The sequence below is a fragment of the Miniopterus natalensis genome, chromosome 2 (assembly GCF_054644295.1).
Source record: "Miniopterus natalensis isolate mMinNat1 chromosome 2, mMinNat1.hap1, whole genome shotgun sequence".
In the NCBI taxonomy this organism is placed as follows: domain Eukaryota; kingdom Metazoa; phylum Chordata; class Mammalia; order Chiroptera; family Miniopteridae; genus Miniopterus; species Miniopterus natalensis.
In genome coordinates, this window is record NC_142082.1 from 182,939,611 (window position 1) to 182,965,175 (window position 25,565).

Sequence of the window (25,565 nt, forward strand, 5' to 3'; positions counted from 1 at the left end):
CTGTGGCCTGGAGGCTGAGCGGAAGCCCATGAGGGGACCGCAGGGACAAGGCCCCTGAGCTGGTTGCCATGGCCAGACTCAGGGCACAGAGGAGGTGAGGGGCCTGCCCCAGCCTCAGCTTCCCAGACCAAAGACTGCCGGATTTTCTTGTTCTCCGATCAAGGTTGGTGGGTGTTTTGGAGTATGGGGGAGGGAGAGGACCAAGGGATCGATGGCAGGGTGTGTGTGTGTGTGTGTGTGTGTGTGTGTATCTGGAAAGCCTGTCCTCTGGCCTGCTCTGTGGGGTTGTGCAGGTAGATCTTTGTGGTTACGGGCAGGGTAAATGCCTGTGCCCAGGTATGGGCGGCTGCAAATAAGGGCAGGAGGGCAGAGCGACAGGGACATGTCACGCAGGGAGTGAGGGAGGTCGGCGCAGTTTTGAGTACAAATATGTGGCTGAGGGATGAGGGGCTGGGGCACCACTGTAAGGGATGGTGAAGACCCTCTGCTCCAGACCTGGTTAAAGGAGCGCCCCCCTCTCCCATGAGCCCCTCCTGCCAGCCCTGGCCCCCCACCCCCGCCCCCAGCATCATGTTCCTGCCTGCTGTGTTTAAAGCAACAGAAATAGCTTTGTTCCCAAGGGTGAGTTGTATGGAGCCCTGAGTGCGCACCAGTGGGCCATCTGGGGGCCGCACAGCACCCCCGGGGAAGGGCTCATCCACACAGACCACTTCTTCTGTCCCTTACTTCCCACCTGCAGGCAGTCCTGCAGCTTCTACCCGTGTTATGACGCCTTCTCCACCCCACCCAAGACCACAGAGTGTTTCAACAGTGTTTTTGCTGATCTCCTTGCCTCCACTTCTGTTCCCCTCTCATGTCTCTGTTACATGCCTCGGGGTGACCGTTCCCACCTACAGATCCGACTGGGCCATCTTCCAAGGCCTAGCATCACTGTGGCCTGGCCTGGGCTCCAATGTACCTGCAGCCTTGTCCCCCCCTCCTTTCCCCTCCCCTGTCCCAGACATTCTAGAAATCCCCACAGTGGATCTTCAGAAACATGCCACACTTTCTCACCTCTGGGCCTTCTGTGTGAATTACTCCAGCCCAGGCCCAGCCTCCCTGCTTTGACACCAACTCGCACCTCGAGCATAGCCCTGCCTGCTTCTCTGCCTGGCTGGTTCCCTTGGGACAAGGACAGGGGCTCGTTCACTGGACAGGTGTCTCCTGTGAGCACTGTGACTTCTCCACTTAGGTCCCACTTTCTTCAGGGGCCTCCCAGCTGAGGCTCTGGTTCCGGTTCCAGCAGCAAGCCAGCCCTGTTTGGGGCAGGAGCCCCAGATGCAGATCCTGTTCCCAAGCCAAACTGCTCACCCCTCAGCCTCCTACCTGGACGCCTGACTCCTATTTTGGCTGCTGTGGGTGGGAACCCAGAGCCCTCTGGCCCCTTCTAGAAGAGGCAGAGGAAGACAGGCTTCTAATCACCACTGCCCTTCACCAGAGTCCCTGAACACAAGAATGTGACCTCCACGGAGTTGTCCATAGAGAGAGGGGACACACTCGGGCCCCCCAGGCTCCCTCATAACAGGGGCAGCCTGTTTCCTGGAGGCCACGGTTGTTGGAACATTCTCTCCACAGCCACCTATGTGGTACCTGGGCAGGGGTGTGTGTGAGCGAGCCCGGGTGTGAGGTGTGTGTAGGTATGTCACAGGTGGAGCTGTAGGAGGACTCGAGGAAGGGACATATGTACTCCACTGAGGACCTGACAGTCCTCCAGTGAGGCCCCTTCAGACCGGCAGTGTGAGCTGCTGGCCAGGAGGGGAGGGCGGGCACCTCCAAGCCCAGCACCTCACCATGCTTGGCCCTCTCTCTGTTGACTGCCTCAGGGGAAGACGAAAGACCTGGATGGACCACGGCTTTGAGATGCAGCCTCGCGGAGCCCCAGGGCCTGGAACCTCTTTCTCCCAAAGCCACCTGCTGGGGCGCCCTGCGCACCCCTCAAGGCTCCCTGGAGCGGTGTCCCCTCTCATCCCTGTCCTCAGGAAGACCATCCATCTGGATGCCTTCCCGCAAAGCCACATCCCACAGGCTCCTGGCCAGCCGGGCCTAGGAGCCAGGGCCCGGAGTGTGCCCCCACAGGAGACTGGCAACAGCCTTGTGCCCAGGAAGCTCAGTTCCATCTCCTTAACGCTCCGTCAGAACAGCCAGGCGTGGGAAGAGGTGCCCACCCTGGGCAGGGAGGCTGCCACCCATGGAAGAGGGAGGCTGCTCACTCCGGACTCACCATCTGTGACCTTAGTGCCAGGGGGCAGGGTTCACTCTGAGGGCCCAGGGAACCCAGGTCTGGCCAGACCCAGCAGGATGCCCGTAGTGGAGAAGCCCCTGGTAAGTTCCTACCTGGCCCTACCTTTCCAGTCTCGGCTAGCCCAGAATCCACCAGGCCCTGCAGGGCTGGGCTCAGGGGATCCGAGGCACCCTGTCCCAGTGCCTGCCCAAGTGCCCACCAGAGCTTCCCCAGGAAGAAGCAAGTCCAGGTCGAGGGGTCTCCTGAGACCCCGGCTGCATCTCCAAAGGGCCATCCCTACCATGAGGCCAGCGACGGCCATGGATTTGGCAACTGTGGACACAAGGAGGCCAGGCACAGTCAGACATTTAGCCACAATGGCCATCAACAGACCTAGCTTGGCTGTCAACTTAGCCACGCCAAACACATCCAGGTTGGACCTAGGCACAGAGTTCCCTGCTCTGGATACCAAACTGGGCAGAGCCACAGAATTGGCTACAGAAGGCACAGCCAAGCAGGGCCGGGTCACGGACCTGATAACCCCAGACCCAGACAAGCTGAGCAAAGCTATAGCTACAGCAGGCACAGCCAAGCCATACACAAGTACAGGGGCCACAGCCACGGATTTGGCAGCCCCAGACCCAGCCAAGTTGGGCACAGCCAAGCTAGACAGAGTCCTTGAGTTGGATAGAGCGGATTTGGCCAGGCTGGACATAACTATGGGTTCTCCTGCTTTGCACACAAGCAGGCTGGGCATAGCCATGGGTTCGGTTGTGCCGGTCACCCTAAACCCAGCCATTGGAGAGATCGCACTGGACAGTGTCATTAACCTGACCACATCAGACATTGCCACCTACCCACTGATGTCAAGCAGAAGGACAGACCCAGCCCTAGACTTGTCTACAGCAGATGCTGCCACAGACCTGGCCAGAAAGACCAAAGGTAAATGCGAAGAACTTGGCTGGGGATGCACTGGGCTACTGAGGTTGGAGAGGCGGAGGAGAGGGCCGTGGGAGGGCCTGGAGATGGAGTACACTGGCATGGGTCGGAAAGGGAGGGAGGACTCTAAGGTCAGAGTCAAATGCTCTGGGCGGGGGTGAGGGGTAAAGGTGGGGGGGCAGGGTCCAGGGGCACACAGGGGCTGCACCAGGAGCTGGGTCCCAACCTGCCAGTCAGAATCAGGCTGAGGGAAGTCACCAGAAGGAAGGTTTATGGGGGTAACTTGTGGAGGATCCGTTAGCACCCTTCCCCGAGCATCTTCCGTGGTTGTTTCTGTGTTCCCTGAAGCGCTGGAACAACCAGGTAATTTACAGGCGAGTCCAGCTTTGAAGCAAACCGCCTACATGCAATCAGAGCAGCACTTCAATAAGTGGCTATTGTCTAACAGGCCGCGCTCCTCTAGGTGTGAACAGGGACCTCACCCGAGGCCTTCTCAGTCATTCATGGTCAGCCTTTCAGGAAGGTATCCGTTGCTTAAAATGTGCGTCACCTGGAATTCTCTTTCTTGGTCCCCCACCCCATCCCTTTAGTCCTGAACAGTGAGTTGGAAACCTGTACACACGGAAGTCCTATACAGAACTATAAATAGGTCAGCACGAGCGCTAGGGGGTCATTTGGTCTCAGTGAGGCTGTGACATGCTGGAAGTCATGTAGCTGGCTGGTGGCAGGGAACCCAGATCTTGGAATTCTACTTTGGGTGATCTCATTCCCAACACTGCCAAGGGTCAGAGAGTCTGGATCTGGGAGATGCTTGGAAGGCACCGAGTGAGTCCAACACCCTCACTGCACATTCGGTCTGGGGGCGCTCACCCAGCGCCAGTCTCCACGCCTCCCTCCGAGACCCTGCACTCCCTCCATCTTCAGCCCAGCCCTCCCTCCTGAAATGCAGGCGTGGAGAGCCAGCCGCCTGCTGGACTCCTCTATTCGGATATCCCTCGGCCATGTCCAGAGGCAGCCCTTTTCCTCCTGAGCTAACCCTGCCCTCCCTGGCCTCGCTCTCTCAGCTGCAGAAGCCCGGGTGTCCCCCTCCATTGTCTCCCCTCCATCCCATGCAGTCTGCTTCCAACTCTACTGATTTACCTCCCTAATTGTCTGTCCCCTCCCCGCGTCCCTCTGCCCCCTGGTGCCACAGTCCCCCTCCCCCAGGGCTCTCCCTCCACACAGCTGCCACAGGGACTCGCACGTTTGATGGCAGGACTTGCAGCTTAACAGCCGATGACTCACCATTGTCTTCCCTTCAAGTCCAGCTCCTTAACCTGGCCTCCAAGCCTCCGAACTTCTCCAGCCTCTTAGCTCCAAGTCCCTGCCTAGAAGTTTCCCGGCTTGGGCTGCACTGGGAAGCACTGAGTCCCCGGCCAACACCGCGCAGTCTCACCTCCAGGCTCCTCACTCTCCCCAGTGTCCTTCAGCTCTTCCCTCCCACCTCCTTCCCCCTTTCCATCTAGGCCCTGGCTGCCTCCAAGAAATCCTCTGCAGTCCCTCTCTCCTCAGGGCGCCCATCTCCATGCACCCACAGCACCCTGTGCAGACCCCAGCCCCTGCATTAGGGCACCCCAGCTTTCTGTCTCCTCCAGAAGACCCACGGCCATTCGAGGACAGGGATGGTCATCCTCAGTCCTGTCCCCCAGGGCCGGGCAACGTGCTGTCCATTCGTGCTGACCCAACGCACGGCAGGTTTTTCTGGCGGGTAGATCACGGCTCAGGAAAGTTGCCGAGCAGCCAAGGTCATGGGGCCCATCATCCTGGAGCCAGGCCCGGAACCTGGCCCCTGACCCAGGGCTCCGGGGCGCCCGCGCCTGGGCCGCGCCGCGCGAGCCGGCGCAGTGACCCGACCGCCGCGTGACTCGCGGGCGCCCCGCGGCCGGCTGCGGCCACCGGTCCCCGCGTGCCCCGCCCCGCCGCAGCCTAGAGAGCGAGCGGCCAGCGCCGAACCCAGGGGAAAGGGCAGGGCCGGAGCGCGGGCACCCTCCCCGGCCGGGCACCGCGAGCCCGCGGGCACAGCGCCCCGGGGCGCCTCCCGGGCCCCGCAGCCTGGAGCCCGCTCCCGAGCGCGGACGCACGGGGAGCGGGTGCGGGCGCGGGCGCCGCGGGATGGGGAGGGGCTCTCGGCGGGCCGGCGGGCGCGCGGGTCACGTGGTGCGGGTGGCAGCGGCGGCGGCGGCCTCGGTGCGCGCGGGCAGGGGCGGCGCGGCCGGCGCGGGCGGAGGCGGGATCCCGGGCGGGCGCGGCGGCGGCGCGGGGCGCAGGGGCGGCGCGGCCGGGCCGCGGGCCGGGCGGGTTAACGGAGCGCGCGGAGGGGCGAGGCCCGGCTGCGGGGGCCGCTCGGCCCGGGAGGAGCCCGCGCCCCGCTCAGCCTGGCAGCCCCGCGCCCTGAGCATCTCCCGGGAGGAACGGAGACAAAGGAGGATTCATGTCCAAAGGTAGGGCCGCTGGCCGGGCCACCGGCTCCCCCCGGGAAGAGGCTGCGGCCCCCAAAAGCCCGGCTGGAGGTGCCACCTGGGGGAGGGGTGCAGCGCCGAGGAGCCCACGCGCGGTGACATACGCGCGGACGCGCGCACACGCGGTGGCACACACCCCAAGGCACACATGCCCGGAGAAATTCACCCCGCGGGAACACCGGGAGATGCCGAGACCCGCCGACACACGGGCAGGGACCCAGGTGCGCCCAGGCCGCCCCACCCTGGAGCGCGCGACGCGCGCGCTGGCACACCGCGCGCAGGTATCGGCCCGCACCGCCGCGGGGCCTCCGCGCTGCCTCCTAGACGGACCCCTTCCCCCCCGACGGGCACCAGCTGGTGGTCTCCTGGGGAACCCCTGGGCCGCCGGAGAGCTGGGATGGGGGAAGGGGGTGTCCCGGGGCCCTTGGCTCCTGCGAATAGGAAAAGACTAAGGTATCTTTTGTGATTTTTTTTTTTTTTTCTGAGAGAGGGGGCTGGAGCCGAGGTGAACTGGAATCGCCTCTGCGGCTGGGGGTGGGGTTTGGGGGAAGATCTTCAGCTCCGGAAGGAAGGAAGAGCCTCCCTACCCCCCACCCCACTAAGCCTAGGAGGCAGGTGCTATTCCGGAAAGGTCTCCTCCCCCTAGTGCCACCTTCCCAGCTGAGGGGTGGGGTCCCTGGGCCAGACAAAGACAAAGCCATTCATTTGCCTCTAAGAGAAAGAGCCAGAGTCCTTGCCTGGCATGGTGACGGAGGCACCGTTTCTGTGGGGGACTCAGCCAACTGAGTCAGGTGGACAATGCCTCTCCCTTGAGCACTGATGGGCAGGTGGCTCCTGGCGGGGGTGCTGCAGACAGATGCCCCTCCTCTCCAGGGCCTGGGAGAGCTGGGAGCCTAGGAGGGGTTCCCAGGACCATTTAGGCAGGATGGCACACTTGAGCTGTGTCCCGCTGTGACCCCCCTTCCTGAGCTCTTCTCACCCTTGGGGAGCCAGCCCCTTTCAGTCCCCGTTGTGGGGGAGGAAGCAGGTCATTCCTAACAGAGACTACCCCCTTGACTGTGGCCTACACGCACGAGCCCATTGCTGGCTGGGTGTCAGCTGCTCTGCTAGAGGAGCCTCTGAAGGAGAAAAGTGACATCTGCCTGGCAGTGAGGCATTCATTCATTCCTCATTCATTCCTCATTCATTCATTCATTGCTGAGTACCTGTGTTATGCTGGGTACACTGGAGCACAGAGATCAATGAGATATGGCCCTTGCCCTGAAGAAGGGTGGGAACTAGCATATGTTCAGTGCCAGGTAATTTATATCCATGCTTTTGTATAACCTTCGCAGCAACCCAGCAAGGTGGGGACTACTCCCATTTTCCTGAGAACAGTGAGGCTCACAGGGGCCACCTGCTAGGAATCAAGCCTGGGCCAACTCCCCATCTGGGATTGGCAGGTGGGACAGGGATGGGGTGGGGGGAATGTAGGGGCACAGGGTGGAACTACAGAATCTGGAGCAGTATTTGTCCTGCACCCGGGAGGTCTTTCTGTACTTGTCAGGTACCCTCACCAGAGAGTGGGCCCGCGGGGGCAATGGCCTTGTCTGGGGTCCAAAAGTGTCCTTGGCATTTATTCTAGGGTTTGGCTGGAGGAGGCCCCCATCTGACAGCATGTGAAATGCCCTGGCAGGCATGGATGGAATGCGTGACTGCGTGAATGAGATGAGTACCAAGGTGCTCAGGGGCCGAGGCGACACAGAAGGGCATCTACACCAGACAGGAAAGCAGAGGCTGTCCTGAGGGGTAGCCCTGGAGCCGATGGTGAAAGAAGAGCGGGAGTTAGCCAGGGCCTGGAGCAGGCAAGGGTCTTCCAGCAAAGGCTGTGGCACAGTGACCGCCCCATGTTGGCAGTACTTGTGGCTGTGGTTGTTAGTGTGTAACTGATGTGTAATTGGCATGTGTTTGGGGCAACTTGCCAGCAGGTGCTCTTTACAGCGAGCACAGTGGGTGTTAATAGGTGCTTGTAGGGAGAAGGAAGGTGACGTCTGCTCACCTGCAGGACCTGCAGCAGGCCTGCCATAGCCCCTAGGAGTTGCCTGGGAATCCAGTAGGCAGGCCTCTTCTCGCGGCCAAGGTCTGTCTTTTGGGAATGCTCTTTGGGGAAGTGCAGTTGACAGGCCAGGGCTGAGCAGGCCATGGTGAGGATGTCCACTTTATAAGAATACTTAGAACAACTCACATAAATAAGTGTAAGACTCACTTTCCAGGTGTGTAAAAGGGGGTTACCCCCCCCCCCCACACACACACAGATAGATCTATCTCACAACACAGGCTGTGGAGAAAAAATGGGCTCAATTGTAGAGGCACAAGGGAAACAGAAAGGACCAGCATGTGAGCAGCTGGGCAGGGAAAATGGGGCACTGGCCTCAGTGCAGGTGTGCCGAGAGGGCCAGAGAGCCACGTGTGGAGGGTGGGGGGCAGGACTGCGCTGTGAGAGTCAGCTGCTGCGGGGCTGAGCCAGTCTCTCTCTGCCAGCCGCCTGGGAAGCAGAAGGGAGCCCAGCCAGGCCCTGGGGAAGTCCCGAAGCTTTGTCAGATTTGGCTGTGTCTGAGAGTGACAAGGAAAGAACATTTCCCATTGGGAGAGTTTTGCCAGGACCCGTGGTAGGACCAGGTGGTGGGATATGAGAACAGACTCCAGGCTGGGTTTGGGGGTGGGGGAAGGCGGAGCTCCCATCCCCTCTCCCATCAGCCCTGTAAGCTCAAGACTTGCAGGGCAGAAACCATGAACCATAGGATTCTAGAATGGCAGAGTGGAAGGGGTGCTCGAGAGAGTGTGGAGTCCAGTCACTGTACCGTGTAATTAGCATCTGGGCACCTCCCTTGGACAAGGTTTTCCACATGCACCACTTCATCTCCCCCTCTGACAAGTCAGTGAACTTGAAAGGGGCAGGGGCAGGAGGGGCTGGAACTATGAGGTGCTGTGTGGGTTCTTCTAGGTGACCTAGCTCATGTGATGCTCACTGTAGCCTTAATCATGATCCCAAACAGCTTACAGATGAAGAAGTGAGCTCCTGGGGGGAGTGTCGCCCAAATCCACAGAGCTAACAAGTAGTGGAGTCAGGCTCTTCCCACTTCACCACACACACCCATTTTATGGATGGGAAAATGCGGCTGCTATCCTGAAACCTAGCCTCGTGGGCAGTGGCCTGATGGGGAAACACACAGGTTTCTCTTGTGTGTGGAGATCCCCATGACCTGCCAGACCCAGGGATGTGTGCCTTTCCCCACTGGAACAGGGCAGTTCTTCAGCCTCCCCTTTCCTCTGCCACCCACCACCCTAGGAACACACTGCCTCATCTCAGGCAAGTGACTGCCCCATCTGGGTCTCATCCTCTCCCCAGTGGTCAAACGGGGAGACTTATTTCTCCCATAGATTCAAAATTATAGCTAGGAGGGTGCCTGGGGCTCCTCAGGGCGCAGACACCGTTATTTGCAGCGATGCTCATGGCAGAGAGGGGACACTGAGGCTGGGAGACAGGAGTGACGCTCACTCTGCAGAGAGGGCAGCCCTGTGTGCTTCTAAAAGACAAAGCAACCCAGCTCAGTGACAGATTGTCAATAGATGTCAGGTCCAGTATCCCACATGGTCTTTGCTCTTTATTTGGGGAGGCAGGACTCAGGTTGGAATAACCCTCGACATCTCTTAGACCAGGGCTTCTCCAGTAGGGCCATGTTGTCCCCAGGGGAGACATTTGGCCCTGTCTAAAGATCTTTTCGGTTGTCACTACTGGGGAACTATTCCTGGCATCTAGTAGAGGCCAGAGTTGCCACTGAATATCCTATAATGCCCAGGACAGCCCTCCACAATACTATTCTGCCCAGAATGTCAGTAGTGCCAAGAAGGCAAAACCCCTGGGTTAGACACACAGATGTGGTGCTTTGGAGCGTGAGTGCATTTGAAGTGGCCGCAGCAACTGGAGAACTGATTCATCTGACTGGAGAAATGTTGCATCTGACTTGCTCCGTGTTCTTAGGCAAGTCTTTTCCTCCAGGCCTCAGTCTCTTCACCTGTGAAATGAGGGACCCGTTCTGGATGACATCTAAGGTCTCTTCCAGTCCCCACTCTGTATGATTCTGTGTCAAGTGAGTAGCACTGTGGCTTCCATGTGACCTCTGCAGCTCATCCCTCCCAACTTGGCTTTGTAGGGCTCCCAGAGACCAGGACGGACGCAGCCATGTCAGAGCTGGTGCCCGAGCCCCGGCCTAAGCCGGCAGTGCCCATGAAGCCCGTCAGCATCAACTCCAACCTGCTGGGCTACATTGGCATCGACACCATCATCGAGCAGATGCGTAAGAAGACCATGAAGACCGGCTTCGACTTTAACATCATGGTCGTTGGTATGGAAGCCCATGGGGTCACTAGAGGCCCTGGTGTCAGGCAGCACTGAGGATCCCGTTTCTCTCCCAGGGATGACCTCAGCCCTGGCTTCTCCAGGATGAGCTCTTTCTAGGAGGAAAGGTTTCACTGTGCTGATCACAAAGGCCTGTCCCCCTTCTCCCCTTAAGGCTCACTGATCCAGGGGGGAGCTGTGGTGCATGGTCAGCTGGGCCCCATCACCAGCTGGGTGTACACAGGCAGCTTTTAGCCAGGCTCAGCCTGCTCTCAGGTGTGTGACATGTGGCATCAGTGTCCTTCCCCACCTTCGAGAGCTAGGAGGAGGATTGGATGGAGGCTGGTCTTATTTCTGCCTTTTTCTAGTGCTTTGAAGCTTAGGGAGAATTTTTAGGACACTGATCGGTCACTAAGTAGTGTTGCCAGGTCATAGAATGATCTCAGTGACATATTCAGTCAGTTGCTGAAACAGGGACCTAGGCACCCTCCCCCTTCTTCCTTTATGTCCTGATCCAATCAGCCAAGTCCTGTCAGTTTTACTTGTAAATACCTCTCAAGTCTGTCTACTTCTCCCCATCTCTGCTGCTACTCCCCGAGGTCAAGCCAGGCCTCTCAGCTGGACTGCCACGGTCACCTGACTCAGTGCTTCGCAGAGAAAAGGAGCTGGGCCAGAGTGCAAACCATCTGTAAAGTCTTGCTATGAAAAACATCAGCTGTACTAAACAGTGTCCGTAGTGACATAGCTGACTTACTTTCTGGTGCAAACTTCTTAAGAACCAGTAACAAATGGTACGTGGGCCCTGGCCACAAGCCACGCTTTGAGTGGTATTCACCCTCCTCTGTCTACTTTCCTCTTTAATCCATTGTCCAAATAATTTTTCCAATCTGCAAAATTCATCAAGCTACCCATCAATAAGTGTAAAGGTTTAAACTGCTAGTCTGGCCTGGTACCACCTCTCCACACATCTCTTACCACCTCCCATGGAGAATTCTACTCACAAGGGACAGCTCCCCTGGATACTCTTGCCATACACTTTCCTACCTCTGAGCCTTTGCATATGCTGTTCCTTCTGTCTAGAAACCTCTTCCAGCTTTTCATGGGTCATTCAAAGTCACTCTTGAGCTTTCAGCTTAGTTTTTGCTTCTTCCTGGAAGTCCTCCTTGATTTCAGAGAGACTGGATTAGATTCCCTTCAGTATACTGTTATGACACCTCTTTCATAGTGGTCATGGCAACATACAATTGTCTGCTTATGTTTTGGTCTCTCTCACACTAAGGGTCCTTGAGGGTAAGGATGATGTCTCACTTACCACTCTACCTCTAATTCTAGCACAGCACTTGGCACTCAAGGATACTTAATGAACAAATGACCTTAGAAAACATCCAGACCAAGACATGTGGGCCACTTCTGTCCCCAGGAGCGCTGCTGCTGAGTCCTGACACGTGTGCAGTCTGAGCCCAGATGTAGCCTCTTTAATGTATCGGTCTAGGTGGCTACGACCAGTTGACCAGTTGGAATGAGAAATGCACCTCATTTGCCACCCCTGGCCTCATTCAGTCCCTTCCCTCCCACCACCTTATCAGTAAAGGAATTAGAGGGACAAACACGGCCATTGCTAGGCGGTCAGGGAAACAGCATAGTTGGGTCTAGTACATAGGCTTCTACCCCTGGACCCTTTCCCCACCTACCACAGGAACGCTCCAGACCAACACTTCTGAATACTGTCCATATGATTCACCTGGAAGTCCAGCCAAAATGCAGGTTCTGAGGATGCTCGGGCTGGGGTAGGGCCTGAGATCCCCGTTTCCTACTGGTGCCCAGGCGATACTGATGCTGCTCAGCTCATCAGCGGCAAGGTTTGCCGTGACTCTGGTGCACGTTAAAGTTTGAGAGCACTGCTCGGGCCAGTGGTTTCAAACGCCTTTTAGTTGTTCAGCGCCTTTTCATTTACTCCTCGGAGTGAAGTCTGTAGGCCTGTGTGTGTAAAACCGGCTTAAAGGACGCCATCGTGAAGGAAGCGGACTCCTCAGCTTATCCCTCCTCTCACAGGGTCTTCTCGGGCATTCATCGCCCCAAGCTGCTAACTGCTACACTGAGATAGAGTGGACATGGGCCAAGAGGTTCCGTGGGTTCAAGTCCTGGTCTTGCATTTATGAGTTATGTTACCTTGCACATATATATTTTTAAATATGTTTTAATTGATTTTAGAGAGAGGGGAAGGGAGAGGGAGAGAGAGAAACGTCGATTGGCTGCCTCTTGCACTCCGGTTGGTTACTTGGGATTGAGCTGCAGCCCAGGCATGTGCCCTAACCGGGAATCGAATTGACAACCTCTCGGTGCATGGAACAGCATTCAGCCACCTGAGCCGCATGCGCCAGGGCACCTTGCATATATTTTATCTTTAATCCCTTCGATAGGGATTAAAGATAGCCCAGCTGTGGGCTTCGCAGGGCTGATAGGACGCACATTTTGCTAACAGGTGGAAGTGCCTACACACCGAGGCACGGCAGTGCAAAGTAATTCTGTGATGACTTTAGTATTATTGAAGGCTAAACACTTAAGCAAAAGCAAAAAAAACCCCACTACACTAGGCAAATGCAGAGGTTGTCTCATTTCCCGGTAGTCCTTGGGCTCCAGGAAGGAGAGAATGTGGGACCTAACAGGTTGGCCCCAGTCCTTCCCCAGCACCCAGGAAACCGTCCCCACCTGCCTGCGTTCCCTGCTCAGCCCCTGCCAGTGAGCCGCGGGGCAAGAGCGTGGCCAGCTCCAGGATTCCCCAAGCTCCTGGGAGAGAGCACTGGGCTCAGGACGCGGGCGCAGGTCTCTCTGCCCTCTCATCCTCCTGTCTTGCTCAGGTCAGAGTGGACTGGGCAAGTCGACGCTGGTCAACACGCTCTTCAAGTCCCAAGTGAGCCGCAAGGCCTCCAGCTGGAACCGGGAGGAGAAGATCCCCAAGACAGTGGAGATCAAGGCGATTGGGCACGGTGAGGACCGGGCGGGGGCCCGCGGGCGTTGGCCAGAGGGGCCTCTGCCAGAAGGGGGAAGAACAGGGCTTATTGGGGAATGAGGCAAATGAAGGGCAACCTCAATACAGAATAAAGTTAAGCCCTAAACTCTACGGAGCCAACTCCTTAGACTGCAAGTCCAGAAGGAGCTGGTGGGGGGTAGGGGGAATTAGAAAGGAAAGGAATGGGGCTTGAGCTGGACCATAAAGCCTGGCGGGATGCACACAGGCAGAAAGAAGTAGGGAGGTCATTCTAGCTGCAGGGGACAGCAGTCCCCTGCAATAACTCGTCCTGAGGAAGGAAGGAGCCTGGGTCTCCCTGGCTGGTAGGCCACAGGGCACCTGACATCAGCTGGAAAAGTTACCTTCTTGGTGCCTTTTGTGTTCACCCCCCAGTGATAGAGGAAGGCGGTGTCAAAATGAAGCTGACGGTCATCGACACCCCTGGCTTTGGAGACCAGATCAACAATGAAAACTGGTATGTGTCTGCCTGTGAGGTTTCTGCCCTAAAGACTTCGCGGAGGGTACTGAGTGCGGCGCAGATTCATTCACATTGAGAACCTTCCACGCCCTCCATGCTGAGGGTTCGGGATCCTCCTGACGGAGGGAGAGGGGGTTGTAAGGACGCGAGGGAAGAGGGCCAGGTGGGGGCTGGGCGTGGGGTGGGGGACAGTGCAGAGGGAATTTTGGGTGAGAGATTGCTGGAGGTGGCAGCGGAGCAGGGCAGACAGAACAAGGGGACTTGGGGTGCAAATCCAGGCTGGCCTGAGGATGCCAGCAGACAGCTTGGCCTGGACCAAGGGCGGACGAGGGAGAGATGGGACGGAAGGGAGTTGCCTTGAGGAGAGAGCCTCTGGGATTCCGCAGAGCAAAGCTGCCATCAGTGAGCCTCCAAGAAGGGGGCGAATGCGCTGCCCCGAGCATAGATGGAAGGCTCCAGGCAGAAGTTTGCTTTCCGATGGGGATGGAGACCACGGTGCTTCCGTGAGGGAGCTGGGGTCTGCCACGACAGGCAGGGCCACCAAACAAGACAGCTTGGAACAATCTTGGAAAAGTGACCGGATGCCCTCTTCTCTGGTTATACTCATGCTCCTTGATGGAGAAGAGTAACGATGACAGTGACAATAGTCGTGATGACCAGTCGTTGCCATGACTGAGTACTTTCTGCGTGCCATTGCTGTGTTCAGTACTGAGCATCGAGCATCTCTTCTTTCTGATCCCACGTGCATCCTGCCGGTCACCTACTATTACTCCCATTTTAGTCATGAGAAAACTGAGCCTGAGAAAGGGGCGGAGCCTCCTCCAGGGCCTCCCAGCTGAGTGGGGAGCCGGGAGGTGTGCGTTGCTTTCTGGGGCGCGTCGGGGCTCTGCAGGCTCCGCAGCCCGGTGGGAGGGCTAGGTCCCCACAGGAGCTGTGGCCTTGCCAACAAGGAAAGCCCTCGGGGTGCCGGGGGAGAATGGTCTGCAGGCTCCCTGGACCCCCCAGGGGAGGGAGGAAACGGGCTGGGTGCGAGGGGCCGTGCCTAAGCTGAGCTCCCAGGTCCTGTCCCCGGGGCATCCCCGGCTCCCCCCCCAGCTGGGAGCCCATTGAGAAGTACATCAATGAGCAGTACGAGAAGTTCCTGAAGGAGGAGGTGAACATCGCCAGGAAGAAGCGCATCCCCGACACGCGCGTCCATTGCTGCCTCTACTTCATCTCCCCCACGGGCCACTCGTACGTACCAACCCCCCGCTGCGGGGCCTGGCTCTGGCTTGCACCACCTGCGCCCATTCTGTGGTCGATAACCAATACCTGGACTCAGCTGGGAGGGCCGGGGGGCCCCAGTACAGTCGGGGCCCTGGGAGCCCCCACGCTTTCCCCAAGAACGGCTGGCTTCCTTGCCGGGGGAGTAGAGCTGAGCTGAGCGGGCTCAGCCCCCATGCTGCCCGCTGGTGTTCTGGCGCCATGGCCCAGTTGTGCCTGTGGAGAGAAGTGGGGGGGTGGGCAGAGGGCTCCTTGCTTGTTCAGTAGACACCTGCTTTGCACCAGGCTGGGGTGGGGGCAAGGCTTCTGGAAGGGGCTGGTGTTCTGGGCGGCGTGTGGCCCCCAGCTGTAGGCGTTTGGAGGGTGGCCAGTCCAGCATGAGGCGGGAGAAGTGAAGGCGGGCGACAAGCAGGGCACGCTGGGAGCTCTGGCTGCGAGCGGCAGGTGGGCTGCCCGAAGGGAGTGCAGGCGGAGGGTGGAGGGATCCACGTGGGAAGCAGACAGCCTTCCTGTTGGGGTGGTCTCATCCCTTATTACTAAGCCTGCCTGCCGGGCCAGAGTTCAGTTCTTGAGAGGCAGACCCCAAATTTTGGAGGAACAGGGTACTCAGCAGGTACAATGATGGGGCCCAGAAACTCAATAGTTAGCTTTCTCTCTCCCTAGAACCTGGACTCGAGGTCTGTAAGGCAGCAGACAGCCTGACTTAGTAAGTCCCCTGGACTACAAACTGGAGCCAGATTGGGGTCCCAGAGCCTGGGGGCAGCTGGGCCCTTAGACGGGGAAGGGCAGACTTCCCAGCTGGACCGCTGCGGGGCTAGGTGGGCTGAGAGGAGGCCTGTCAGAGCAAGATACGCACGAGTAACCATGACGCAAGGACATATGGGTGGGTGACAGTCCATAGCTGTTCCAGGTCAGAAAAGACGCCGTGAGGGGGTGGGTGGGGCTTAGAGAGGGGCAGGACGTGGAGAGAAGGGGAGGTGGTGCACCGTGTGGGCTGAGTCAGGGCCCGCTCTGCACACGGTGAGATGGCGGATGTGTCCGGGGAGAGCAGCCTCTTGGCCTCAGCCAGGTTCCCAGGCTTCCCGTCCCAAGGGTGGCCCCTGAGTGGTGGCCGCGGCTGAGCGGGGGAGGGCAAGGCGGGTCTGACACTCCTGCTCTGGGCCCAGCTTGCGACCTCTGGACCTGGAGTTCATGAAGCACCTCAGCAAAGTCGTGAACATCATCCCAGTGATTGCTAAGGCCGACACCATGACCCTGGAGGAGAAGGCCGAGTTCAAGCAAAGGGTGAGACAGCCCCTCCTGTCCCGGTCCCGCCTGCCCCCCCTCTGGTCCAGGCCCCCCCATCCCTCATTATTGTACCCCCTTCCCACCCGGCTGCACTGGCAGTGTCTGGGGCCACTGGCGAGAAGGTCGTGCCCCTCAGGCTTCCTTCCTCCCACCCGCCAAACTCGCCCCTAAAGACCACGGAGTACATAATCGCCACGAACCGGGCACCCCTCCTCAGCGTGAGGGGAGGGGAGGGGGAGGGGGCACGCGAGAGAAGTATAAAGGCAGTTGCTGCCTCCCAGTAGACCACCGAAGAGGTTCTGGACAGCGTCCCGGAGGTGAGACTTAAGCCGAGCTTTGAAAGAGGGCAAGCAGAGAGGCTTGGGCCGGGGGGCTCACCCCCCTTTCCCTGCCAACGGGAATATGACATGTAGCGGCATGAGCGCAGCCCATGTGCCGTCTGTACCCGGCGGTGCTGCCTGTCAAAATCCGAACCCCACAGGCCCCGAGATGAGCGAGCTGCACCCCCGGGCTGTTCCTCATTTCAGGCCCGGCTCCGGGCTCGGGTAATTGTACGACTGGGGTCACACTTACTCAGGATCATCCTGCTGCCCAGGGCCTCAGAGCTCAGAGCCGCCTGTGGATTCTCAAGGCTGCTTCAGCCCTCTGACTTCAGTGCACGTGCGCGCGCACACACATGCGCATACATGCACACACGCACATGCACATGCAAACACACATGCATGCGTGCACACACACACACACCCCTCCCAGTATCCTGACCCCGGCCACCTTGATTCTCTCTCACCCCCAGGTCCGCAAGGAGCTTGAAGTGCACGGCATTGAATTCTACCCCCAGAAGGAATTTGATGAGGATTTGGAGGACAAGACGGAGAATGACAAAATCCGGGTGAGTGCCTGGGGCTCCGTTCACACAGAAGCCCCCTTGGCGCCTGCGGTAGGTGTCCACGTGCTGCTCCTGGCTCCCCACCTGCTTTCTCTTCTGCACTCCCTCCCCCACCCTGCCTGACCCCGGCCAGCAGTGACATGGGAGAGGATCAGGACTGGGGGCCCCGGCCAGGACTGTGAACCCTGCACCCTTAGCCCACACTCCTGTCCATCCCCAGGACACACAAAAGCCTCTTCTTCCTCCCACAGGGCTCAGCAAAGCTAGGGTATGGGGTGTTGGAAGGGCACAGGCGGGAAAAACAACAGGCTGGGGTCCAAGGTGCCTATGCTCTGGCCAGAACTCTGCCTCAGTTTCCCCCTGTATAAAATGCAGAGGTCAGACTAGGTGAGTGGCTTATAGGTTGTTTGTTTGTTCTCTAGAAGAACCTTTTAAAGAAATTAAATGTCCAATATATAACTCCAATATATAAAACATAAAAACTGAGCTGCTTTGGCTAAGCGACATGGGCACAGAGCCCTGCCTTCTCAGCAGGCCCCAGGGTATCTCCTGGGAAGCTTAGGGCTTCGTGGAACCTGGCTTATAAACCATCAGCCTGTGTGATTTCTAAGAGCCCTCTCAATTCCAAACCTCTGCAACCCTGAGATTCCACCGCAGAGTCCCGAGTTCTCGTCTGGCCTTTTCTACTAACCCACTGTGACCCGGGGCAAACCACTCACTTGCTTAGGTCTTGGGCCTCCTCTGGCAAGTAAAGAATCCCTTTATCTGTTGCAGTGGAGACAGGTTGTTGGTTAATTTAAAAATGTTTTTAAATAATTATTTTACTAAATTATTAAGTTAAAATAACTTAAAACATACACAGAACATCCATTAAACATTCTTTTCACGTAGAAACAAGGCCTCTCCTTGGAGACTGAGTTCACTCTTCATGCAAAAACAACTCACCTCTATCAAGTTTTTCTGAAACATTCAACTTCATTTGCAGAGAAACAGCTCTCTGCTCTCATATGTCCTCAGCTTATATAATAGTGAATTTACCCAATTACAACAACAAGCACACATCAGGCAAATACATTTGGGAACAAATAGCTGGCTCTTGGTGAACATACGACCCACATGGTGAAGCAGAGGGGCCTACATGTGCCAGAAAATGGCCTTCCGGCCCTGACAGGTCAGCGGACACAGGCCTCTGCCCATAGGTTTCATGGGAGGTGGTGTGAAGCCTGTTACTTCAACTGTCAGTTGGGTGGGTATCATTTAAGAGCTGTCTGTCCATCCTTGCTAGGCTAGCTCAGAGTTGTTCCAGATCAAACCAAATGTGGAAAGTGCTCTGAAAAGTCCGAAGCGTTCTCCTGTTGAAGGAAAGTGACTTACAGAGGCTGACCAGTGAGGCCGGGGTGCAGGCAGGGTTGGATCCAAGACTTGGGACTCTCAGTCCAGTGCTCTCTCTTCTCTCTTTTTTTGTTTTTTGTTCATCCTCACTGGAGGATATTTTTTCCACTGATTTTTAGAGAGAGTGGAAGGGTGGGAAGAGAGAGACAGACATTGATGTGAGAGAGAGACATCGATTGGTTGCCTCCAGCACGTGACCTGACCAGGCCAGAGATGGAACCAGCAATCCAAGTATATACGTGCCCTTGACCAGTAATCAAACCTGTGACCCTTCAGTTTAACCACTGAGCAACACCAGCCAGGGCAGTACTCTTTTTAAAAAACAAGAGCCTTGCCCTTGCCATCAGTGGGATCCCTGAGTCAACCTCAGAAATGTGCAGTTCAAGGTTGGGGGCCGAGGACTGGATACCATCCTGCTCTCGAAGGCCCAGGTTGTAGAGGATGACCTGCACGCGTGTCTGGTTTGTCAGCAGGAGAGCATGCCCTTCGCCGTGGTGGGAAGCGACAAGGAATACCAAGTGAATGGCAAGCGGGTCCTCGGCAGAAAAACTCCCTGGGGGATCATTGAAGGTAATTCAATGCATCTATTTGAAGAACTGGCTGCTGGCGAACTCTGCTGATTTATTAAGCACCTCTGGGTCAAGCCACTGCCCTAGGATGTAAGATATAAAAGGAGCGCCAGGCAGACCCTGCCTCCGGAGCTTCCTGTCTAATTGAGAAACGAGGCTCACGAGGCTGGAAGCAATGAGAGACCCATTTAGCACCTGTCTGGGAGGCGCGACTCACGAGTCAAAGGTCCTGAGAATGTGGAGAGATGAATAAGGACTGGAGATGCCAGGGAAAGGCTTTCACACGAAAGGGATGTGATCTGACAAACTGCTGAGGGGCTGTTCAGATGTTGCCATTTTCTGTTTATTATGAATGGATGTGACCTTGAGAAGGTCGTAAGGATTCTGAAAGTGTTCGAAGAATTGCTTCAGTGATCTCATTCAATGTGATAACCCTCCGAGGGGGGCAGGGGAGGTGTGACCTTTCAGAGGTCAGCTGCCGAAGCTCTCGAACCTTAGACAGGTTCAGTGTCCTGCCCGTCACATGACTTGTTAGTGGTGAAACTTGGATTTCAGACCTGGATATTTTTATTCCAGAACCAAGTTTATCCCATTGTATCATGTTGTATTTCATTTCCCTATGACTTTTTGTTGAAAAAAATTTTTTTAATTCTTTTTTTCAATTGAATTTATTTGGGTGACATTGGTTGGTAAGATTATATAGGTTTTGGGGATCCAACTCTATGATACACCGTCTGTATATTGTATGGAATTGTTATAGCATTTTTTCATCACCTGCCTTGAACTGGAAGCATTTGTGAGGGCGCCTGCTTTGCCCGTTAGACTGTGAGATGACAGGGTTCATGTCTTATTCCACTTCTGCTCCCACAGTCCTTGGCAAGTGATTTACAGATAGTAGGCACTCAATGTATGTTGAATTAGGTTTATCATGTAGTGCATGACCTTTTTTAAGATGTCTCTGTTGTTATTTGCTATGTGTTACTGTTTTCCAATCTGATTATAAGCTGTTTAAGGATAGGAATTGTGTTTTAGGCTTTGGGCAACTTTCTTAGACTCCCTGTGCACTCATTTTCTGTTCTATAAAATGGGGCATGTAATAGTCCCTGTCAGCTGTTACTCCACAGAGTCTAGAACAGTATTGTGCCAGTGTATCTGCTTAATAAATGTTTGTCCGATGAAGAAAATCCAGTGCACTGAAGTGCCCAGATACACAAACCCCTGGACAGGTCACAGTCACCTTTCTTGTGGCGCTCTCTCAACTGCCTGCATGAGCTGAACAGAAGTGCACCTGCTGCGTGTTGCTGCATTAGTGAAATGACCACCTCTTTTGTTTTGTTTCATTTTGTTTTATTCACAGTGGAAAACCTCAACCACTGTGAGTTTGCCCTGCTTCGAGACTTTGTCATCAGGTAAGATGAACCCCTGCCCTCGGATGGCAGGTTTAATGATTTGGGGTCAGGAGGCCATCTGTTCAGATCCACTGCCTCAGTCTCCAGGTCTCTCTGACGAGCTTTCTGCCCCAGTTCCAGCTTCCATCCTGAAGCGCAAGGGCTGAAGAAGCAGCAGTGGCTCTGGAGTCGGTCCCATTGGGTCCAGGCCATGGAAGTGAAGTGTTAACCTTGGATGTGGGTCATCTCTTCCTCCCCCCACTCCTAATCCCATCCCTCTCTCTCTTCACCTGTGTCCCTCAGGACCCACCTCCAGGACCTCAAGGAAGTGACACACAACATCCACTATGAGACCTACAGGGCCAAGCGGCTCAATGACAACGGAGGCCTCCCTCCGGTGAGCGTGGACACAGAGGGAAGCCACGACAGTAACCCATGATGACCCTTTCTCTATATCATCACACACACCCACCTCACACACATCCCAGATACCACCACCAACCACCTTCTTCCTTTTTCCTCTGTCCCACAGGCCTGTCTGGTATTCATGGAGCATCTTGTCTACAGCGTGTGTGCGTATGTGTGTGCCTATGTGTATGTGTGTGTGAGAGAGAGAGAGAGTGTGTGTGTGCACGCGTGTGTGTGTTCAGGGGTGAGGTATTTTCACTGCCCTCCCTGGAAAGTCCCTTGTAAGTTTGGTTTCTCCATGGCTGTCCATTATCTGTCTCCTTTCCTTGTGTCCCACAACAAAGCCGTGTGCCTCACTCAAGAGGTCTGGGGAGGTTTCCATGAAAAATGAGGGTGCAGGTGAGCCACAGGTAACTCTTTCTTACCTCTGAATCTGTCCCCACACTGGGACTGCAGAGACTCTCTGAGGACAGGCTCTGCTGCAGAGCTAGGCCTGGGAGGGGGCGAGTTTGGACTTATTCCTCCCTGGAAGCCGGGGTGACCTGGGGTAAGGTCAGGACTTCCTGGGAAAAGGAAGGTCACCGGAGGGCAGAGAAGTAGGCCAAGCTGGGCGCCTGCAGGAAGAATTAGTGCCTAGAAGTGGAGACAAGAGCTCCACCCTTTGGTCTGTGCTGCATTCACTGTCCAAACGCTCCTGCCTGTCCCCGTCGCAGACTGCTGTATTCCACACGTCACACTCGCCTGTCCCCACTTTCTCTTTTACTCCCTTTCCCTCATTTCTTCATCCTGCCCCTCCTTCACTTCTTTCATTTCCTTGTAGACTAGTCCACTCTAGCTACATTTCTATACTTAGAGTTTATGCTCAGTCTACTTCCAAAAATGACTTTAGGCCACCTTAAAAATAAAACCACAGCTAAAAGCATGCGACAGTACAAACTGGGGCTACGAGAAATGAGATCCACAGAGGGCAATGGGACAGTGACTGTGCCCTCAAACACCGAGACTGGTGCTGGGCCCGGTAAAGGAGGGAGCACGAGAGTTACACGTTTTCCAGTGTCTGGCTGGAAAGCACACGGGCTGGTTAAGCGAGACACCCTGTTTTAGGCATTAAGTTCTAGAAGAACTGAGTCTAAAAAAGTATCAAGAAAAATACACAATATTTGTCTTTGTTGGTGGTTTGGCCTCAGAGACAAATTTTAAACGACACCTCCTCTCTCTCCATTAGGATTCTTCCTCCTTAAAGCTGGCTTCTCTGTTGCGTCCTTCCTCTCACCTGTACTCCACCCCTCCTCCCTCCTCTTCTGTTCTCTCTCATGTTTGTGCTGAAGCTAATTGCGTCTTGGTCTGCCTGTCTTTCTCTGCTGCTTCTCCCCTGTCCCCACTCCTTACCCCTGGAGACAGTCCCAGCTGCACCCACAGTCACACCTTTAGCCTTTCCCTTCAGCCGTGTATTTATTATCCCTTTGTTTCACAAACGAGTTACTCTTTCTCCTTCGTCAGTGAGGTGGCTAAAACTTGGGGCTGGGGAAACGATTTAGCCTTAGACAATGGAAAACACCAAGGGACACAGTTTACAGGGACCTCATGCAACCTCCTGTTCCATGTCCTGGCCCAACCCTGGGTGTTTTATAGCTCCCCAGCATTTATAGTCCCTTTTCACTCAGGTGCTAGGAAAACACAAGGACTTAAGACCAAGATTCAGTGCACCAGGTGAGAAAGGTGGGTGATAGATCGCCAGTGACCCAAAACCTATGGTCTTGGTCTTTGCTGGAGGCTCTTTACAAATCCAACCCACATCCTCCATTACCTACAAAGTTATTCCCAGGCAGGCACCTGTCAGGATAGAACAGCAGTGGCGTTAGAGCCCAGGTTGCTACATTTCAAAAAAGAGGGATCCCTGGCTTATACAGTGAGCAGTCCTGTATGGAGATGTGGGACTGGACCCCCGGGCCTAGCAGGGAAGATCTAGGGTGGGGGGGCATTGGAAAGGCTGAATAGGAGAGTGATGCTTGGTGCCCCTAAACCATATCGCAGCTCCCTGGAGAAGCTGTTTTATATGCCTGGTGGCCACACCCTCAACCGTTCTCAACCCCCTGCAGGGAGAAGGCCTCCTGGGCTCTGTCCTTCCACCCGTTCCAGCCACCCCCTGCCCCACGGCTGAATGAAGGCCATTTCAAGCGCTGCTTCTCCCTCCATTCCTCTCAGCTGTTATTGCTGCAGGGCCATGACCTTTTAAGGGCTGTGTTTGTCCAGCCCACCTCCACAGCCCCACACTCTCTGGCCCTCAGCAGGTGGGAGGGGCCAGCTGCTTTAGGACAGTCGCCTTCTCCTTTTATCCAACCGTCCCTCTCCTCCCAGTGGAATGGAGTTATCGCCAGCACTGCCCTCCTCCATCGTCTGTGTCAGCCGGTCCCAGCCCATCTGCAGGGTGAAAGAACTCGTCAAGAGCTTCTTCTGCCCTTGCAAACCCATCCCAGCTACTTGTAACCATCTCCGACGGAAATGCCATTGCTCCCTGTCCATCTGCATGAGCTACTCTTGGCTTCCCTAAAGGGTCAAGAAAGCCACTTTTCTGCTTGTCAGATTCATTGATGTCAGCTGTGTGAGCCCCGATGTGGGACAAGGGTGTCTCCTTCATTGCTTAAAGCTTATTTATAAGGAGGGGTCACTACAGATGTGGGGGAGCAAGGGCTAGGGCTCCTTTAAAAATCACCACTTGTGGCTGGACCAGAGTGTGGTTACACACCCTCCCCACCCCATAACGCTGCCACTTAGAAAGTGGTTTTCCTGAAGAGACATTTCTGGAATTGACTACCTTATCCTCAATCTTTAAAAAAACACACTAAACGCAGACAAAAAAAAAAAAACACCTCCAGAACTCCGCCAGATGTGAACTCTAGGAAGAAAAAAAAAACACCCATCTGTCTACTTAGCAATAAGAGGGATCTCTTCCCACCTACCTTGACTACCCCCCCCCCCCCCCCCCGTTAATGTAATGAATTAGTCTGGCCACAGTCGGTCACTGTAGGCTAGTGGAAAATACCCAATGGAGGGCAAAGGCCCTTTTTCAGATGCATGAGTGTTTGCGAATGTCGGCTGCCACTGCCCCACACACTGTCTTTATGGAATCTCCCCATTGCCCACCCCTCCCCATCTGTACCTGGACAGAACTTGCTCAAAGGCTGGTGACTTGTGGGCCATTCATCTACAACCAAGTCCTGATGGAGCAAGAGGCCCAAGCCTAGGGGATGCAAGAACGACCCATTTGTTAAATGTTACCAGTCCCAGCCAACCCTTTGGTGACATTACGGTTAAATCTCCCAGTTGAAAACAAGCCAACGACACTCCAACCGGTTGTGTAAATGTCGCTAGACTTTATGTGTTGTACAACTAAACATTGCTGTTTGAACAATAACTGCCTGGCATGTGTCTTATTTGTGCTCTCACTCCTTGGCCAAATAGATATTACATCAGCTCACCCACACGTAGAGAGTGAGACGGGGACTGTCTTAGTAAGAAGTAGCCACAGAAATTAAAGATAGGAAACATTTTGTGAGGTCAGTTCATCTTTAGTTGGCATGAGGCTGGACCCCAGTCATTCTTCTCTGGGATTTTGTTTCCAAAATGAGTAATGAAGCTATCACACTTGATCCTGAGGGATGCTTTGCATAGCCTGTGTCCTTCAATGAAAATAATGTTTATTTTCATTTAGCTAATTTTCCTAGCTTTCCCCCTCTTTTTTCTGATGGCATAAAGGCCAAGTCTATCGAAGGACTGAAGCCGTCCTGCCTACAGGGCTGCCTACTTTACAATGAATACTTTAGGAGTTAAGAATTTAAATTTAAATCCCTAACTTGTCCCCTTTTTGACCTTAAACCCATCCAGCCTCTCTTGGAGGTTTTTCCTCTCTTCTGTAGTCAGCAAGCAACACAACTCTCACCTGTATATTATTTCCCTAAATTTGAATGTGATGAGTCCATACATGCGACTGTGTCTGGGGCCTCAGATATTTTGTAAGGTCGAGTGCAAGGTACAGATGAATGGTGAGAGGTCAAGACCCGAGAGAGACAGGTCGGGAGGGAGGCTCTTGGGGGTCATCCAAGTAAAATGACCAGGGCCAGGGCTAGAGTGCAAGGAAATCTGCGCCCGGACGGGGAGAAGAGTGTGAAGATTTGAGTGACAGAGCAGTTTTTCAAACGTAAGATAGCGCCTTCATTCGTACATGGAAGCGGAAGTCCAGAGAGCACATAATCCACTCGCCGGAAGCTGCGCGCTGAAGAACTCATGCAAGACCAGATCTCAGTTACCCCGCCGCCTTCACGCCATTCCTGTTGCACTTCATTTGCTCTGATTGTCTTGTACTTTAAAATATATATATGTATATATATATATATTTCTGAAATCAGGATACGGCTTACAACCGATGGCGTCAATGTATCTGGCAACTTTTTTTCTTCTTAGTGGTACCGTTTAAAAATGGTCCGCCTTATAACTGACAGCGTCTTGAATCTGATGAGACGCAGTAATCCAGGCGTTTACAGCCTTTCTCTGTGAAGCCCTCTGGCGCTCTGTGGGGAGTTTAGAGGAAATGAGAGTAGGCCCAGCATTTCAGTCCTCGGCTGCTTTAGGGAGCAGTCTGGGGTGATGTATCCCACCGGCGCTTCAGGCCCCCTGGGAGGCGGCAGGGCGGGTGACGCGGGTGACGCGGCCCCTCCGCCTCGCAGCGGGCGCGGACCCCGCCTTCGCGGCCTCACCCAGCTGCCGCGGCCCGTTCCCGAGGTCACGTCGCGAGAACCCGGCTCGGATTCC

The 25,565-nt window shown here is 55.4% G+C and overlaps 1 protein-coding gene across 5 annotated transcripts; it reads left to right on the forward strand.

Moving 5' to 3' along the window:
• Nucleotides 1-24,189, forward strand: SEPTIN3 (septin 3). 5 transcript variants are annotated; one of them, XM_087814949.1, is made up of 12 exons: nt 1-163; nt 1,863-3,202; nt 9,891-10,082; nt 12,934-13,062; nt 13,479-13,560; nt 14,659-14,796; nt 15,993-16,110; nt 16,907-17,002; nt 18,862-18,961; nt 20,318-20,369; nt 20,652-20,745; nt 22,856-24,189. In XM_087814949.1, the coding sequence occupies exons 2-12, from the start codon at nt 1,882-1,884 to the stop codon at nt 22,919-22,921; spliced, it is 2,388 nt and encodes a 795-aa protein (XP_087671075.1). In that variant the 5' UTR covers nt 1-163; nt 1,863-1,881; the 3' UTR covers nt 22,922-24,189. The 5 variants fall into 5 exon arrangements, with proteins under 5 accessions (XP_087671075.1, XP_016065750.2, XP_087671077.1 ...); XM_016210264.2 differs by lacking the exons at nt 1-163; nt 1,863-3,202 and adding an exon at nt 5,603-5,679 and having other exon boundaries at nt 22,856-24,187; XM_087814951.1 differs by lacking the exons at nt 1-163; nt 1,863-3,202 and adding an exon at nt 5,603-5,679 and having other exon boundaries at nt 18,865-18,961; nt 22,856-24,187.
• Nucleotides 24,190-25,565: the final 1,376 nt, after the last annotated feature.

Excerpts from the sequence above, each read along its gene's own strand:
- SEPTIN3 (XM_087814949.1), top strand. The coding sequence starts at position 1,882 with ATGGACCACGGCTTTGAGATGCAGCCTCGCGGAGCCCCAGGGCCTGGA. Across the intron at positions 10,083-12,933 it reads CTTTAACATCATGGTCGTTG|GTCAGAGTGGACTGGGCAAG; the intron begins GTATGGAAGCCC and ends TGTCTTGCTCAG. Across the intron at positions 14,797-15,992 it reads ATCTCCCCCACGGGCCACTC|CTTGCGACCTCTGGACCTGG; the intron begins GTACGTACCAAC and ends CTCTGGGCCCAG.